Source organism: Oryzias latipes, chromosome 2 (assembly GCF_002234675.1).
Source record: "Oryzias latipes chromosome 2, ASM223467v1".
NCBI classification, from domain to species: Eukaryota; Metazoa; Chordata; class Actinopteri; order Beloniformes; family Adrianichthyidae; genus Oryzias; species Oryzias latipes.
The window spans coordinates 11,672,987-11,688,752 of record NC_019860.2 but is presented as its reverse complement, the minus strand read 5'-3'; the positions used below and the strand labels follow the sequence as shown (position 1 = coordinate 11,688,752).

Sequence of the window (15,766 nt, the reverse complement as noted above, 5' to 3'; positions counted from 1 at the left end):
TTAGCCGGGCTTGGGACTGGCACAGCAGTAGAGAAGGGAATAGGGAGCAGCCCGGATTCGAATCCTGATTTCAAAGACGGAAGGCGCCGTAAACCAGCACGAGCTAAACCTGCTCCCAAAAAAAAGCATAAAAACAATTTAAAAGAGATTAAAACCAGCAATAACAGGGCTAGGCTTATGCTAAAGCACTGAAATGGAGGGACAATTCTTTTTTTAAACTCTCCAAGAGCGTGACCTCTCTAATTGCCGGTGGCAACTGATCCTACATAGTTTAGGAGCCAAAGCAGCAAACCCCCGGTCCCCCCGAAACTTACATTTGGTTCTGGGAACCATTAACACAAACTGGTCGCTGGAGTATAAGGACTTCAGGGGGAAATATTTTAAAAGCAGACTAGAGAGGTAAGAAGGTACTCTATCTGCCAGGGACTTGGAGGTATAAGGACCTCAATTTTGACAAAACCAAGTATTGCACCGGCAGCCAGTTAAAAGACACCAAGATCAGTGTTATGCAGTCAAACTTCTTCGACTCACAAATAAATCTGGCAGCTGCTTGGACCAGCTGCAGCCTGGCTATTGATGCCTTGGGTAAGTCAGAATACAAAGAGCTGCTATAATTTAGTCTGGACAACACAAAGGCATGGGTGACTATTTCAAGGTTCACTTTTGATATACAAGACTTAATCCTACCGAGACGTTGCAACTGAAAAAAGCAGGACCTAGTCACAGCATTAATTTGTAGGTTGAGTTTTAGAGCTATATCAAGTTGGTCCAAAAGGGGCAAGACAGAGGAGATCATGACCATGATCTTTTCGACCACTAGGGGTAACACAATTACCTCAGTATTGCTTTGATTTAGACCTAGAAGCAGCACAGACCAAAAGACAGAGATAATTTCCTTGAACGAAAGTTGATGGAAAAAATAAAAAATCATGATGATATGTGATAAACCACTGCTTCCCAGCTTGTTCCTCTCAAATCCCAGATCCCTCACAAACCAGGTGGATGAACCGAGACTACAAAGTGCAACAAGCAACTGCATCAAGCATTTGATCATTTTAACCTCAGAATTTATTTATTTTTATCGCAGACTTTTTCTTCTTTCCTCTTCAATCACAGCATACACAACCCTCACCATATGTCCCTGCAACAGAGTGACTGTAGACAGTCAATGTTCACCAAACATTGAATACCTGACAGTAAAAGACAGGTCCTTTTAGCTCCCAAAAGAGTTTACTGCAGTCATGGTTATGGCTGTGTATGCTGATGACAATTCAGTGATCAAGCAGAGCAAATATCCTGTTGCTGTTCAGATCATAGCTGGGGATTTTAACCATAAAGCCTTAACCCTAACCCAAATTCTAACAGCATGTTAAGTGTGCCAAAAGAGGAAACAACACCCTGGACAAGGTCTATTCTAAAATAAAATAAAAAAAAATGTGTAACAGAGACAGAACTTTACCACAACTGGGCCAAACCGACCATTTGTCCTTTTTTTTTTTAATCTTGTACACACCTCACTCAAGAAAACAGTTCCCACTTTCACAAAGACTGTTACCACATGGCCAGATGATGCATCCCAACTTCTCCCTGACTGTTTTGGGAGGACGGAGGTGTTTTCAGTCCCTGACACAGTCAACGGCTCCACTCTGCCTGAAGTCCACCAACATAGTTTCCCTTCCCAAAAAGTCTGACATCTCCAACCTCCAGGACTGTGGCTCTCACTCCAACAGCCATGAAGGGCTGTAGAAAACTGGTCTGCAGTCATGTAAGCAGCCCTCCCGCCAGGACTTGACCCCCACCAGTTTACACACAGGGCAAACCGATCGATACATGCCATAGTAACAGTTCTGAATGCTGCACTTTCACATATGGAGCAGTGTGTGTGAGGATTATCTTTGTGGGTTGCAGTTTGGCCTTCAGCACACGGCCTGGTACCACACAAGCTAGTGACCAAGTTGGAGGAACTGAGACTTCCCCTATTCAACCTGCGTGTGGATCAGCAGCATCTTCCTCTCTGGTCACAGAGTAAGAGTAGGCTTTCACACATCCACATCACTAAGACTCCGTACAAGTCTCCCCCAAAGTTGGCTACTCAATCCCCTGCTATGCTTCCTGTACACACGCGACAGCACACCTGTCCACCACAGCTCATGAAAAAGGCCCAACAGAGACCGAACTTCTTGAAAATACTCAGGAATAACAAGATCACCCAAAGACTTCTTATTAACTTCTACCGTGCCACTATAGGAAGTATTTTTCACAACTGTACATGCATTAGGTAGAGCAGCTGTAAAATGGATCGAAGAACAGTTCTTCAACAGGTCAACAACACCACCCAAAAGATTGTTGACTGCCCTTTTCCCACTTTGTAAAACTTACCCAGCTCCCGCTGTTTCAACAGAGCAAAGTACATCTTCAAAGACACTTCACATCCTGGTCACCCCATGTTTTGACTCCAAATTGATTTACTGTTTGGAATTAATTAGCAAATCAAGGACGGACCAAGAGTTTCCAACATTACACTTTTTTTAATAAAATGTTCTTTTTCCCTGTGAAATGAAACAAGATTATGTGGTCTTACACTATTCCAAATCTATATATATGGGTGATGTATAAAATTCACATTACTTTCTTTAAACAAATAAACCCTTTTCTACACCATGGATGTCTTTTACTGCGCAAGATCTTTGCTATGAGTTTCTCTGTGTTTTCTAAGTTTAGACTTTTCAGTGAAGCCTTTATTACATTCAATACAAAAAAAGGGCCTCTCTCCTGTGTGAGTTCGCATGTGTGTTTTCAGATTAGAGATATGAGTAAAACTTTTGTCACATTCCTTACAAGAAAAAGGCTTTTCTCCTGTGTGAGTTCTTATGTGTCGTTTGAGAGTAGATGCATCACTAAAACTTGTGTCACATACTTTACAAGAAAAAGGCTTTTCTCCTGTGTGAATTCTCATGTGTCTTTTGAGACTACATATTTGACTAAAACTTGCATCACATTCTCTACAAGAAAAGGGCTTCTCCCCTGTATGAGTTCTCATGTGTCTTCTGAGATTAAATTTTTCACAAAAACTTTTATCACATTCTTTACATGAAAAGGGCTTTTCTCCTGTGTGAGTTCTCATGTGAATTCTGAACTGAGACCAGAAACCAAAACTTCTACGACATTCTTCACAGACATAGGGTCTTTCATCAGACTCAGTTCTCATGTTGACTGACAAATTATTAGCAGGACATATGTCCCTTCTCTTTCTCTGACCCCTGTTCTGTGGGTCTGTCTCTCCATCTGTAGTTGATGTTGATTCTTCATGCTGGTTTCCTTCTTCAACCAGTTTATCAGTTGCTTCAAAGCTCCATTGACTAATAAGATCTGCTTCGCTGTGCTCATTTTCCTCATAAGTAGGAAACTCCATCGAGGTATCGGTCTCTTGCTTCAGATCAAGCTGCTCTTCATCCTGACTGATACTGAGCCCTTTTTGCTCCTCTTTGATATGCTGAATTTCTCTTTCTCCCCGTTTCTCTTCAATCTGTGCAAACTCTGGTTCCTCCTGCTCCTCTTTAATCTCCTGAGGTTTTGGTTCTTCCTGTTCCTCTTTAATCTGTGTAAACTCTGGTTCCTTTAGTTCCTCTTTCATCCGTGGAGGTTCTGGCTCCTCTTGTTCCACACTGGAATTCCTCTGGTGGTTGCAGAGATCCTCATTTCCACTTGCATAATGCTGGGGGAGGACTGCAGAGACAAAGGAGAATCCTCCTTATATTTTCAAAAGATGTGTATATTGCAAAGCACCAATAAAGATCTTAATGACCTCAGTTAGAAGCCTTACTGTTAATTTTTTTTTATTAAAAAGGACACTCTTTTTTTCTTATTTAAAGTTAGGACAGTAAAATGGTGATGTTGGTTTTTCAGTCTTCATTGGATCAAACATCTCCACAAGGAAATACATCTCTGACCTTTTAAGTCTATACTTTACTGTTAAGCATTCCAAAAACCAGCTTTAAGACGAGAGGAGATCTATGCTTCCAAGCTGTCACTCCTCATCTTTGGAAATCTCTTCCATTGTTGCTGCACAAGAATGACTCCACCTTTTTTTTTGTCTACTACTGTTTCACAGCAATTTCTTTAACTATATTTTTCACGGGCCTCAAAGGTTTTCAGCATAGGAGGCCACGGAGGAAAAGATAGGAAGCTACTGCTAGCAGAATCTGAGCACAAAAGGAGTGAGGAGTTGACTGAGAGGGTCCCCCAGGAACATTTTTATAATAAGGGTTCTGTCTATGCATTTTACAAGCATCTGGGACATTATTTCAGCTGATTTGAAAGCAGTAGAGAAGAAGGTTTTTATACTGAACTCAGTCAATGTTGACAATTATGATTTCCCTCAAACTGTTTTCCTGCGACTGCTCACCAAAATGGCAATAAAAATTGTGACCTGGCCTTTTAACTGATCAGCTGTTTTTCTTTTTACTTAATAAAATAATATGTTCCAAACAGAAAAGAAGTCAAAACATAACTAAAAAATAAGATAAAAACTAACTAATTTATTAAAATGTTTTATTGATATCTAATTAACGTCTTTGCTTTGTCTAGCCACAGGGGTTGCAAGCCAGTTGCCTCTGTGCCGGTCCCAAGCCCGGATAAATAGAGAGGGTTGCGTCAGGAAGGGCATCCGGCGTAAAAATTGCCAAAATAACCATGCGAATCATCCACAACACTTTAGACATACCGGATCGGTCGAGGCCCGGGTTAACAACGACCGCCACCGATGCTGTTAACCTACAGGGTGTCGGTGGAAATTTGACTACTGTTGGTCGAAGAAGGAGGGGAGGCAGAAGGGCCCGTGGCCAGAGAGAGAAGGGAAAAGGCAGGAACATAGGTTTGAGAATAGGGACTCTTAACGTTGGCACAATGACAGGGAAAGGCAGAGAGCTGGCAGACATGATGGAGAGAAGGAAGGTAGATGTACTGTGTGTGCAGGAGACAAGGTGGAAGGGCAGCAAGGCACGTAGTATTGGAGGAGGATACAAACTGTTCTATCATGGTGTTGATAGGAAGAGAAACGGGGTAGGAGTGATTCTGAAGGGGGAGTTTGTAAACAGTGTTCTAGAGGTGAAAAGAGTCTCAGACAGGATGATGAGCTTAAAGTTAGAAATCGAAGGGGTGATGGTGAATGTAGTCAGTGGGTATGCGCCACAGGTTGGCTGTGAGTTAGAAGTGAAGGAGAGATTCTGGAGTGAGTTGGATGAGGTCATACAGAGTTTCCCCAGAGGAGAGAGAGTTGTTATTGGAGCAGACTTTAATGGGCATGTTGGTGAGGGCAATAGAGGTGATGAGGAGGTGATGGGCAGGTTTGGTGTGAAGGAAAGGAATCTGGAGGGACAGATGGTGGTGGACTTTGCGAAGAGGATGGAAATGGCTGTAGTCAACACTTACTTCCAGAAGAGAGAGGAACATAGAGTGACATACAGAAGTGGAGGTAGGAGTACCCAGGTGGACTACATCCTATGTAGACGAGGCCATTTGAGAGAGGTTATTGACTGCAAAGTGGTGGTAGGAGAGAGTGTAGCCAGACAGCACCGCATGGTGGTGTGTAAGATGACTCTGGAGGTCAGGAAGAAGAAGAGAGGGAAAACAGAAAAGAAGACCAAGTGGTGGAAGCTACAGAATGAAGAAACTTGTGAGGAATTTAGGCAGAAGTTGAGACAGGGTCTGGGTGGTCAGGATGAGCTTCCAGATGACTGGGAAACTACAGCAGAAATTATCAGGGAAACAGGTAGGAAGGTGCTAGGTGTGTCATCTGGAAAGAGGAAAGACGGTAAAGAGACTTGGTGGTGGAATGAGGAAGTACAGGAATGCGTCCAGAGGAAGAGGTTGGCTAAAAAGAAGTGGGATGTAGAAAGGACTGAGGAAGGTAGACAGGAGTACAAGGAAGCGCAGCGTAGAGTGAAGAGAGAGGTGGCAAAGGCCAAACAGAAGGCTTACGATGAGCTATATGACAGGTTAGACACAAAGGAAGGAGAGAAGGACTTGTACAGGCTAGCCAGACAGAGAGACAGAGATGGGAAGGACGTGCAACAGATAAGGGTGATTAAGGACAGAGATGGAAAGGTGCTAACAACCCAGGAGAGTGTACAGAAAAGATGGAAGGAGTATTTTGAGGAGCTGATGAACGTGGAAAATGACAGGGAAAGAAGGCAGGAAGATGTGGTTGTTGTGGAGCAGGAAGTAGCAGAGATTGGAAAGGATGAGGTTAGGAAGGCTCTGAAAAGGATGAAGAGCGGAAAGGCCGTTGGTCCTGATGACGTTCCTGTGGAGGTATGGAAGTGCTTAGGAGAGGCAGCAGTGGAATTTCTAACAAGGTTGTTCAATAGGATTTTAGAGAGTGAGAAGATGCCTGAGGAATGGAGGAGAAGCGTTCTGGTTCCGATCTTTAAGAACAAGGGTGACACGCAGAACTGCAGCAACTATAGAGGAATAAAGTTGATGAGCCACACAATGAAGCTGTGGGAAAGAGTAGTGGAAGCCAGGCTTAGGAAGAAGGTGGAGATCTGTGAGCAGCAGTATGGTTTCATGCCCCGTAAGAGCACCACTGATGCCATTTTTGCTTTGAGAATGTTGATGGAAAAGTACAGAGAAGGTCAGAAGGAGCTGCATTGTGTGTTCGTAGATTTAGAGAAGGCGTATGACAGGGTGCCGAGGGAGGAGCTGTGGTACTGTATGAGGTCGTCTGGAGTGGCAGAGAAGTATGTCAGAGTAGTTCAGGACATGTATGAGAGAAGTATGACGGTGGTGAGATGTGCTGTAGGTCAGACAGAGGAGTTCAAGGTGGAGGTGGGACTACACCAAGGATCAGCTTTGAGTCCTTTTTTGTTTGCTATGCTGATGGACAGGCTGACAGATGAGGTAAGACAGGAATCTCCCTGGACAATGATGTTTGCGGATGACATTGTAATTTGCAGTGAGAGTAGAGAGCAGGTGGAGGAACAGCTAGAGAGGTGGAGGTTTGCTCTGGAAAGAAGAGGCATGAAGGTCAGTCGTAGTAAGACAGAATACATGTGTCTGAACGAGAGGGATCAAGGTAGAAGCGTTAGGTTACAGGGGGCTGAGGTGAAGAAGGTGCAGGAGTTTAAGTACTTGGGGTCAACAGTTCAGTGTGATGGGGAGTGTGGAAAAGAGGTGAAGAGGCGAGTGCAGGCAGGTTGGAGCGGTTGGAGGAAAGTGTCAGGAGTGTTGTGTGACACAAGAGTGCCAGCAAGACTCAAAGGAAAGGTGTACAAGACAGTGGTGAGACCAGCTCTGCTCTATGGGTTAGAGACGGTAGCAGTGAGACAGAGACAAGAGGCTGAGATGGAGGTAGCGGAGATGAAGATGTTGAGGTTCTCCTTAGGAGTGACCAGGTTAGACAGGATAAGGAACGAGTACATCAGAGGGACGGCTCATGTTGCCTGTGTTAGCGACAAAGTCAGAGAAGCCAGACTGAGATGGTTTGGACATGTTCAGAGGAGGGATAGTGGATATATTGGTAGAAGGATGTTGGAGATGGAGCTGCCTGGCAGGAGGGCAAGAGGACGGCCAAAGAGGAGATACATGGATGTCTTAACAGAGGACATGAAGTTGGCTAATGTTAGGGTAGAAGATGTCCATGATAGAGTGAGGTGGAAAAGGATGATTCGCTGTGGCGACCCCTGATGGGAAAAGCCGAAAGAGAAAGAATTAACGTCTTTGCTTTGTACTTTTGGCATTTTCAAACCGTCAATGATGTGTTATATTTTTTTTAATCACAAATAAGTTGGTTCGTTTAAGGAAATGAAATTGAACAAAAGTAGTTTAACATTCTGGTATGAAGATGTTTTCATGTCAATTAATTGTAAACCCAAATTAAAACATGCTGAGAAAACAAGGACAGATTTACTAAAGAGCTACAAATTTATAAAAAAAATCTCTTTTCCTAATTCTGCCTCCAGTTGATGAATTTTTATGTGAACGTATGACAAAAACATCCTGAAAACAGCCTGTTGTTTTAGATTCTTGCTACTATGTCATTGACAGTAAAAATGACAGCACTCTCATGAGGAAGAGGAAAGGGGGAGGGGGGTAGAAAGTTTAATTCACAATACATTTATGTGTGTTACTATATTTTGAAAATACAGTTTTATGAGTGTCAGATGAATTAATTTTGTTGTGTTTATCCGTCAAATCTTAAAGTACTGTCCATAAAAATATTGTCTGATATTAAACCAGTTTGTGGTCACGTACTGGTAACACACGGAGCAACTCGTTAGCATAGCATCCCAGCATCAATTTGCAATAACACAGATATATCCAAATCAACAGTTTTAATTAAACTTTCTGTTGCTGCTTTAAGTCCAGCAGGATTATCCTCCAGTTCTTTTCACTCCCTTGCGGAAGAAGCTCATCTTTGCTAGATGCCTTTTTCTATGTCTGCGCCTTGCCAGAACCCTACTCCGAACAGCAGAAGCCCAAGAGGGCAGAGAGCTGGGAAAATAAACCCCTCAATAGTCTAATTTGGGCGACAGTGGCTCAGGTGGTTCAGCAGATCGTTCAATGATCGAAGGGACAGCAGTTCGATCCCTGCTCCCCCCAGTCCACTGTCGTTGTGGCAAGACACTTCACTTGTCTTGCCACAACGACAGTGTGGCTCCACTGGTGTGTGAATGATGATGAATGTCCCGGAGATGATCAGAGAGGGTGTAGGCGCAAATGGGCAGCCACGCCTCTGTCAGTCTGCATCAGGGCAGCTGTGGCTACATCAGTAGCTACCATCACCAAGCTGAATGAGGAGTGAGTGAATAATTATAACGGACACATTATAAGCGCTTTGAGTGTCTGGAAAAGCGCAGATAAATCCAATCCAATGTTACTAAAAAGGCAAATTCAAATTAATTGATAAAATGGATCTATTGGTAAGGCTGGGCAATAAATCTCCCAACAATTGTGCTCTGCAAAATGGGTGGTGACGCAGATACTCTGGCTATATACATTAACAGAAGATTTAAAACACATTCATAAAACTTTCACTCATAACAGAACAGACTGACATGAGCTGAAAAAAACCTTTTTCCATGGGATTGATATGATATTCTAAATTTTTACAATAGTCTTTGTATTTTATATTCTTTAAGCAACAATTATCAAAACCAAAGAAAAAAAAGAACCAATATATTTAAATCTGTGTAAGGATACTAGTTATAAAGATATTAGTTTCAAGTTTTTGGCAATATATTTTGTAACCAGATGCTTCAATATTTAGTAAAATGTTTGTTTTTAATATTTAAAGAGTTTTTTAGCCATCATAAGAGGCAGTTGATATTAGATGTATAGTAGAAATAAAGATGTAAGTACTGACATCTGAGTAGATTTTGTTGCTGTTGAATATTGGTATCGAAGGACAACCAAATATTATTTGCCGCTGTCAGGGATCAACCAATGTTTATATCCCACTGCTTTCACTGATTGACAGACAGACTCATTCTACTGAAAAAGCTAATTATGAGTAAATAAGTCATTCTAAAAAACCAGCAATGTGAAATAAAAACAAAGATACTCTGAAAAATATTTATCCAAAGGTCTTAAAATTCCCATTGAATTATAATAATTTTTAACATGATTAAAATTAATATTTTAAAATGCTGTTTTAAAATAATGAGCAGGTTTTTAAAGCTAAATGAAATATATTTAATAATATAATGGCTAATTTAAAACCTGTGTGCAGGTTTTTCACATTTTCATGATCTTTTTATATATTTATGAGACACATACTGGTTGATTGTGTGTTTGCACGAGGTCCAATTTATTTATTTAATTATGAACAGTTTGGAACTCCATTGTTCTCAAGTCCCGCTTCAGGACCTCTAGGAGGAAGCACGGGGACTGACAGAGAGACACTCATAATGTACATTCTAAAGTAAAATCTGAATAACTGCTCTGAATAAATAAATAACAAACTTTATGTTGAGCAATATCTCAATATTCTTTTATATATGTTTTACAAAGCTTTAGAAATATTTCAGGAGGGTTTTTAATGAGTAAGGGTCAGTGATGGACATTCTTTGGCAGTGGGGGGTGGGTGGGTGGTCCTCCGTATTCGCAGATTCTGTGTATTCGCAGATGTCACTGGTCCCTAACCCCCGGGAATATGGGGGGAATATTGTAAAGCTGTTTAGGTTGACCGACTGTTAGCATTAGCCGTCCTATGGGGGATCCATTAAAAATTACTCTGTAGATGTTTTAGGTTAAATTAGCAATGTTTCATGAACCTTATGATTGTATTTTGTAACCTGTCTAGCAGTTTTACAGTTGTATACCAAGATTGTTTCAAAGCTTGACCTCGCCAAATCTCACAAAATCTCATGACTGTTAGGTCACCAAAAAAGAAAGGCATAAACAACCCATCTCTCCTTTTATGGATCAATTATTGATCTATTAAGTTTGAATTGATTCAGATCTATTAATCGATTCTATCGACTTAGCAATGTTAGAATGTTGCTGATCCGGCTCCAAAGACAAAGTCATATTAGGAAACTTTTCTAAAGACAGACTGTAATTTTAAAAATTGATGATGTGCTAATTTTTGCATCCCAATTTTATAATAATTATCAGTGATTCCCTGTCACAACTGGGTTTCTTTTGATGTGTTTTTTCTTTAAGTTGTGTTGTCTTAGTGTTGTTTTTTGAAAATTTGAGTTTGAATGACTCCAGGATGTAAGCGCAAACCACGGTAAGTCTTCGTTGATGCAACTAGCATAATTTCAACAGATTCTGGGGTGGAGAAAAGCAGGTGTGCACCAATATCCAACATTTGTTGCTTAAGTGCAACACAACAAACTGATTTCTCTGCGTCAGAATCAGTCAGTCTACGTTTATTGCATAAGCCCTTCACTATTGTAAAGCATTGCATATCAAATGTGTTCTATATCAAGAATCAGACAGAAATAGCCTCATACCTATTTAAATAGCTCATATGCTGTTCATAAAGCTGGGTGAGTTGGTAATTTTTTATGATGGTATCTTTAGGATTCAGAAGGTATTTTATTTAAACGTTTGAATTGTTGCAAACACAACCACAGTTCTGGGACCCATTTGAATCAAGAAAAGGTTCTTACTCAAGATTTATGGTACATGCCTTCGTCCATCCTCCCATCGAAACGACGAAGTAGCCCCTCCAAAAAAACAGAGGAGTTGATGCCAAAGAGATCAATTTGGGTCTCATCCGACCATAGCACCTTTTTCCAACCAATCCCTAAATTACCATTTCTTGGTGACTGTGGTCCTAGTTGCTTTGAGATCACCAACTGGTTTGTAATAATACTTTCTCTAATATTATAATCGCTTTTTTATCTTAATTTTGATACTTGATCAGTGATATGTAACAAAGATTTCTGAAATGTTATGTTTACTTGCATACTATTAATATGTACTTCATCTTTGTTGTTCAATGTGATTAATTCTAAATTTTGATGTCAGTACATTACCTCCCTGAAGTGAATAACAGCTCCAAATATCAGTTATTGACCTTCTAGACTTCATTAATCTGTTTTGATATCTATTTTGGAAAAGAAAAAGAAAAAAAAAAGACCAATCTCGATTTCTTAGTCTCACTTCGGAAAGATCTAAAATTAGGCACAGTATGTTCCCCGCTTATTGACAAAATTTGTGGTTTCGTGTATTCCCAGATTTTTTTTCAGTCACGTGACTCCTCCGGTTCATCACAAAAGCTCAGACAACTCAAAACGCTTGTATGAGACTTTTGCATTCAAATGAGGTGCTGGGGAAATTTCTCAGGAGGGGAGCAGGAATGTAGAGCACGCCGGCTCATCGGCTTCCTTGCCGGCTGCTAAAGAATAGTTCACGGTGACCAACAGCTCAAGCAACAGTTCCACCGGTACCTGAATCACTATAACCAAAGTTTGGGCCCCTGCAAGGAGAAATGGCATCAGTTGACTTGACTACAGAAGCGTCCGGAAAATATCCTGAAACGCTGAGGAAGATAATAGCATTTACAGGTTTTGAATCTTAACAATTTGGCAGGTGTATTTGATGTTATTAAACATGTGTTCTTTTATGTGTTCTTTTATGGTTAAAAGATGCCAGCTGAGAGTAGAAGGATTATTATTTTGAAGGGATTATGAAGTCTTTTATCTGAATGGAATTTTTGAATACATTTTAGATTTATTTGCAATGTATGTAATCCAAAAATAATGAAAGATAACAGAACAGTTGTAGTTTCTAACCATTTTCTTTTCAATACTAGATTTTACAATGTATTACAAACCTCATTTTATTTGTATGTAACTTGGTAGAGGGAAAAAGTGCTTTGTTCAGCACTTTGAGGTGTTTTTAATTGGAAAGGGGCTTTGTTAACCCTTGTGCTATCTTAGATGACCCCACCCTTCCATTGATGTGTTCTCCCTACCATGACAAAGGTGAATAAAGGTGGAAAGATTTCATGTAATCCATGGACACCAGTGAAGATCACAAATCATTGAAGAAAAAAGGTTCAGAGCACTGTCTAGTGCAGGGGTCGGCAACCCATGGTTTCGGAGCCACATGTGGCTCTTTCATCCATCTGTTGTGGCTCCCTGTGACTTTGGAAAATAATGAGTATTTTATAATAATTCAATTTTATTTTAGTTTTTTCATTTTTCATGGCATTTCAAAGGCGCTGCTGGCTCCGCACGAAGCGAGTGCCACGTAAAAAACAGCTTCGTAATGAGCTCGTATTTATCGGACGATACCTGCAGAGCTGATAACAGGGAGAGGCACGCGGGGCGGCTTCAATAAACACTCCGATCTTCTGCCGGGAACTTGACGTGCTGTGGGGCAGAGACTGATGACAGACTGAGAGTTCGCGCCAGCGTTGCCAGATAGAGTCACAGTTTTCCAGCCCAAAAGTCATCTGAAAACCGCCAGACCCAGCCAAAAACCGCCCAGCACAGCTTTTGTTGATGTTTTTTTTCATACTGGACTGATAAAATAAAAGATTTTTCTAAATAAAAGAAAGTTCAGACTAATAATAAAATGTGTACAATATTGAATATTTCTTCAGCGGAGCGCCTTCTTTCATTCATTTTCTTAACCCGCTCTATCCCCGCTATAACCTGAGTCCGGCTCTTTCATCTTTGTACTACGCAGGAGCGCCCCGACTATCGTATTTTGTGCTCTCTGTGTAGGACACACTGAGGAGGGCGGGGGAAACAACTCTCAGCTGCAGAGGATGTGAACAGGTGAACAGGTAGAGAGGAAAAGCAGGTAGAGAGGCGGAGGAGGGGCTTTGGCTTCAAACTCTGTCAGAGAGATGCAAACACGGGCGTCAGATTGAGACGCAGCTTTCACTGCGGGAGTTGAAGCAGAGACTTTCTCTGGGATCATTTTATGAACTCACACGTGGAAACATGATTACCAAGTAGATCTCTTCAAAATAATAATCCTGATCTCTCCACATTCTCAGTGTCTACCATGCATTGACAAACACATCGCTCCATGCAGCGATCAGACCAGAACCAGTAACTCCTCCCACACGCGGCTACGGTATTATCCTTTAAAGAACATAATGTGCATTTGCAGCGGTGTATGCTTCAGACGATGTCCGATTGGCCAACCTACATGTCAATCAAGTCCCTTACTTCTCAGTGAGGATTTTGATTGGCTGGTGGATTTTAAAGAAGTAATTTTTTTTTTATCTTTTCTGGCCCGCAATCTACACTCATGTCATTGAAGGTCGATCGCGATCGACGTAATGAGCACCTTTGAATAATATATACATGCATAATATATATAATGATGTCAAAACGGGTTGTGGCTCCGAATGCTTTCTTTTTTATTAGGGGCGGTCCCAAATGGCTCTTAGAGTAAAAAAGGTTGCCGACCCCTGGTCTAGTGAGTCTAGATGACCCAACTCCCAATGTTAAAGTGTCTAAGATAGCACAAGGGTTAATTTGTCAAGTTTATCAGTCATTCATGCCATTTAAATTCATCATTCTCCCTACTTTCTGGGCTTGGGTGACATGCATTTAGAAATGCAAAATCAAAAATCACGGTTATTTAAAGCTTTTAATTTGACCGCAGACTAGTTGAACTTACCAACATATCTTTAGAGATAGTAAATATTTAAATATAAAACGTAACCAATATTTTCCAAGCTTTAATTGGAGCTTTTTTTAAATCTGTTTAGAAATGAGGGAACTAGCACCATATTTGTGTTTGATGCCTGCCCGTCCTGAACTGGAACAGCAGCTTTCTGTTGTCGTGCGCGCGCACGTTGCTGTGTAGCAGCAAATTGTCAAAGGCCAATCTAGTTTATCGATGGTTTCTACATAAGCAGTCACCGGTCCACTTTCATTTACATCAGAATGTTCTAGAGGAATAAGGGTTTATCTCCGAGGTTGAAGTGAACCTACCTATAGCGTCCAGCTGTGATTTCCTGGTGACATGATGATCCAGCAGTCTGCGCTGACGACAGAGCTCCTGCTCGTACTGGACGATTATTTCTTCACAGTGTCTGAAGATTTCTTCAGCTGCACAAGCTAGTCGCTCGCTGATAAACTCTCTCAGAGACTGAAGTAAAGACATCGTTACTGCAGCTGCTCCGATTTTTAGCTCAAACTCGCACAAACAACGCCATCCTCGTCACTGCAGCTCCGATCATCTGCTAGTTCCACAATCACAGTCACGTTGTCATTACACGTAACACTTATTCACTCATTTATGACACTTTGGAAGATGCGGAGAGTTTGGACGCGAACCACGTATCGTCCTTTCTGTCCAAAACCTCAGAAACGTCCAAACAAAACACCACTGTCCTCTGAACAGAAGCTAAAGCTGCTAGCCTGCTAGGCCCTTAGCCCGTGTTGCCAGATAGAGTCACTGTTTTCAAGCCAAAAGTCATCTGTAATCCGCCAGGTCCAACAAAAAACTCCCAAAGGGTTAATCAGTAATTAATTAGCTATTGTAAGCAGTAATTAATCATCTATTATTCAATACTTTCCTCTTGCGTCATTTTCTACTGATACTACATACATAATTTTGCTGCTAGTTAGAGCTAAACATAAAATAGTAGACTCTCATCTTCAATAACAATCACATGTGAGCTTGCCCCCCCCCTCCTTTAATTTATTTCTTAAACATTTACAACATTAAGGAAAAAAAGGAAAGAGGAAAATATACAAACTTTTGGCTGTGTTAATTTTGACAGAGAATTTTAGTTTAGTTTTTTTCGTAGACTTTTGAGTAAAGTAAGGTTTAGTTTTAGTCGCAATTTAGTCATGTTGATTCTATTAGTTTTAGTCTTATTTTTGTCGACTGAATTAGAGTAAAGATTTAGTAGACTAAAATCTAGAGTAAAAGGTAAAGCACAGTTATGAAGATATGAATAACACTCAAAGACTTAACTAATTTGAAAAAAAAAATCCATTTTATTTCACTTTGCTTTCCAAAGTTGTCATCTCTGCAAATTCAGCATCACAACATAAAAAAACTCAGAGACAAGAAATTATAATTCCATCACATTTAAAATCGGTGTCTGAACATAAAAAGAACTTTTATTGAAGAGTCAATGTTGTCAACGAAGTTAACACTGCTAATTGATAACGTGTTTTTTTTTTCTTCCAAATTTTGTGCAACACCAACAGTAAAAATCCTCCCACAAACTTGGTAACGCTTTATAATAAGAGTCCTTAATAAACCATTTATAAGACATTAACAAGCACTACTAATGTTTTATTAAGCTGATTATAAGTACATTAAGTAGCAT

At 40.7% G+C, this 15,766-nt stretch overlaps 1 protein-coding gene across 1 annotated transcript; it reads right to left on the bottom strand.

Moving 5' to 3' along the window:
• Positions 1–2,508: 2,508 nt before the first annotated feature.
• On the bottom strand, positions 2,509–14,893 carry LOC101171144 (Krueppel-related zinc finger protein 1). Its single transcript, XM_011483269.2, has 2 exons — positions 14,415–14,893; positions 2,509–3,726 (listed from the first exon to the last, which is right to left on the bottom strand). Exons 1-2 carry the CDS (start codon positions 14,584–14,586, stop codon positions 2,672–2,674), a joined length of 1,227 nt encoding a protein of 408 aa, XP_011481571.1. The 5' UTR covers positions 14,587–14,893; the 3' UTR covers positions 2,509–2,671.
• Positions 14,894–15,766: the final 873 nt, after the last annotated feature.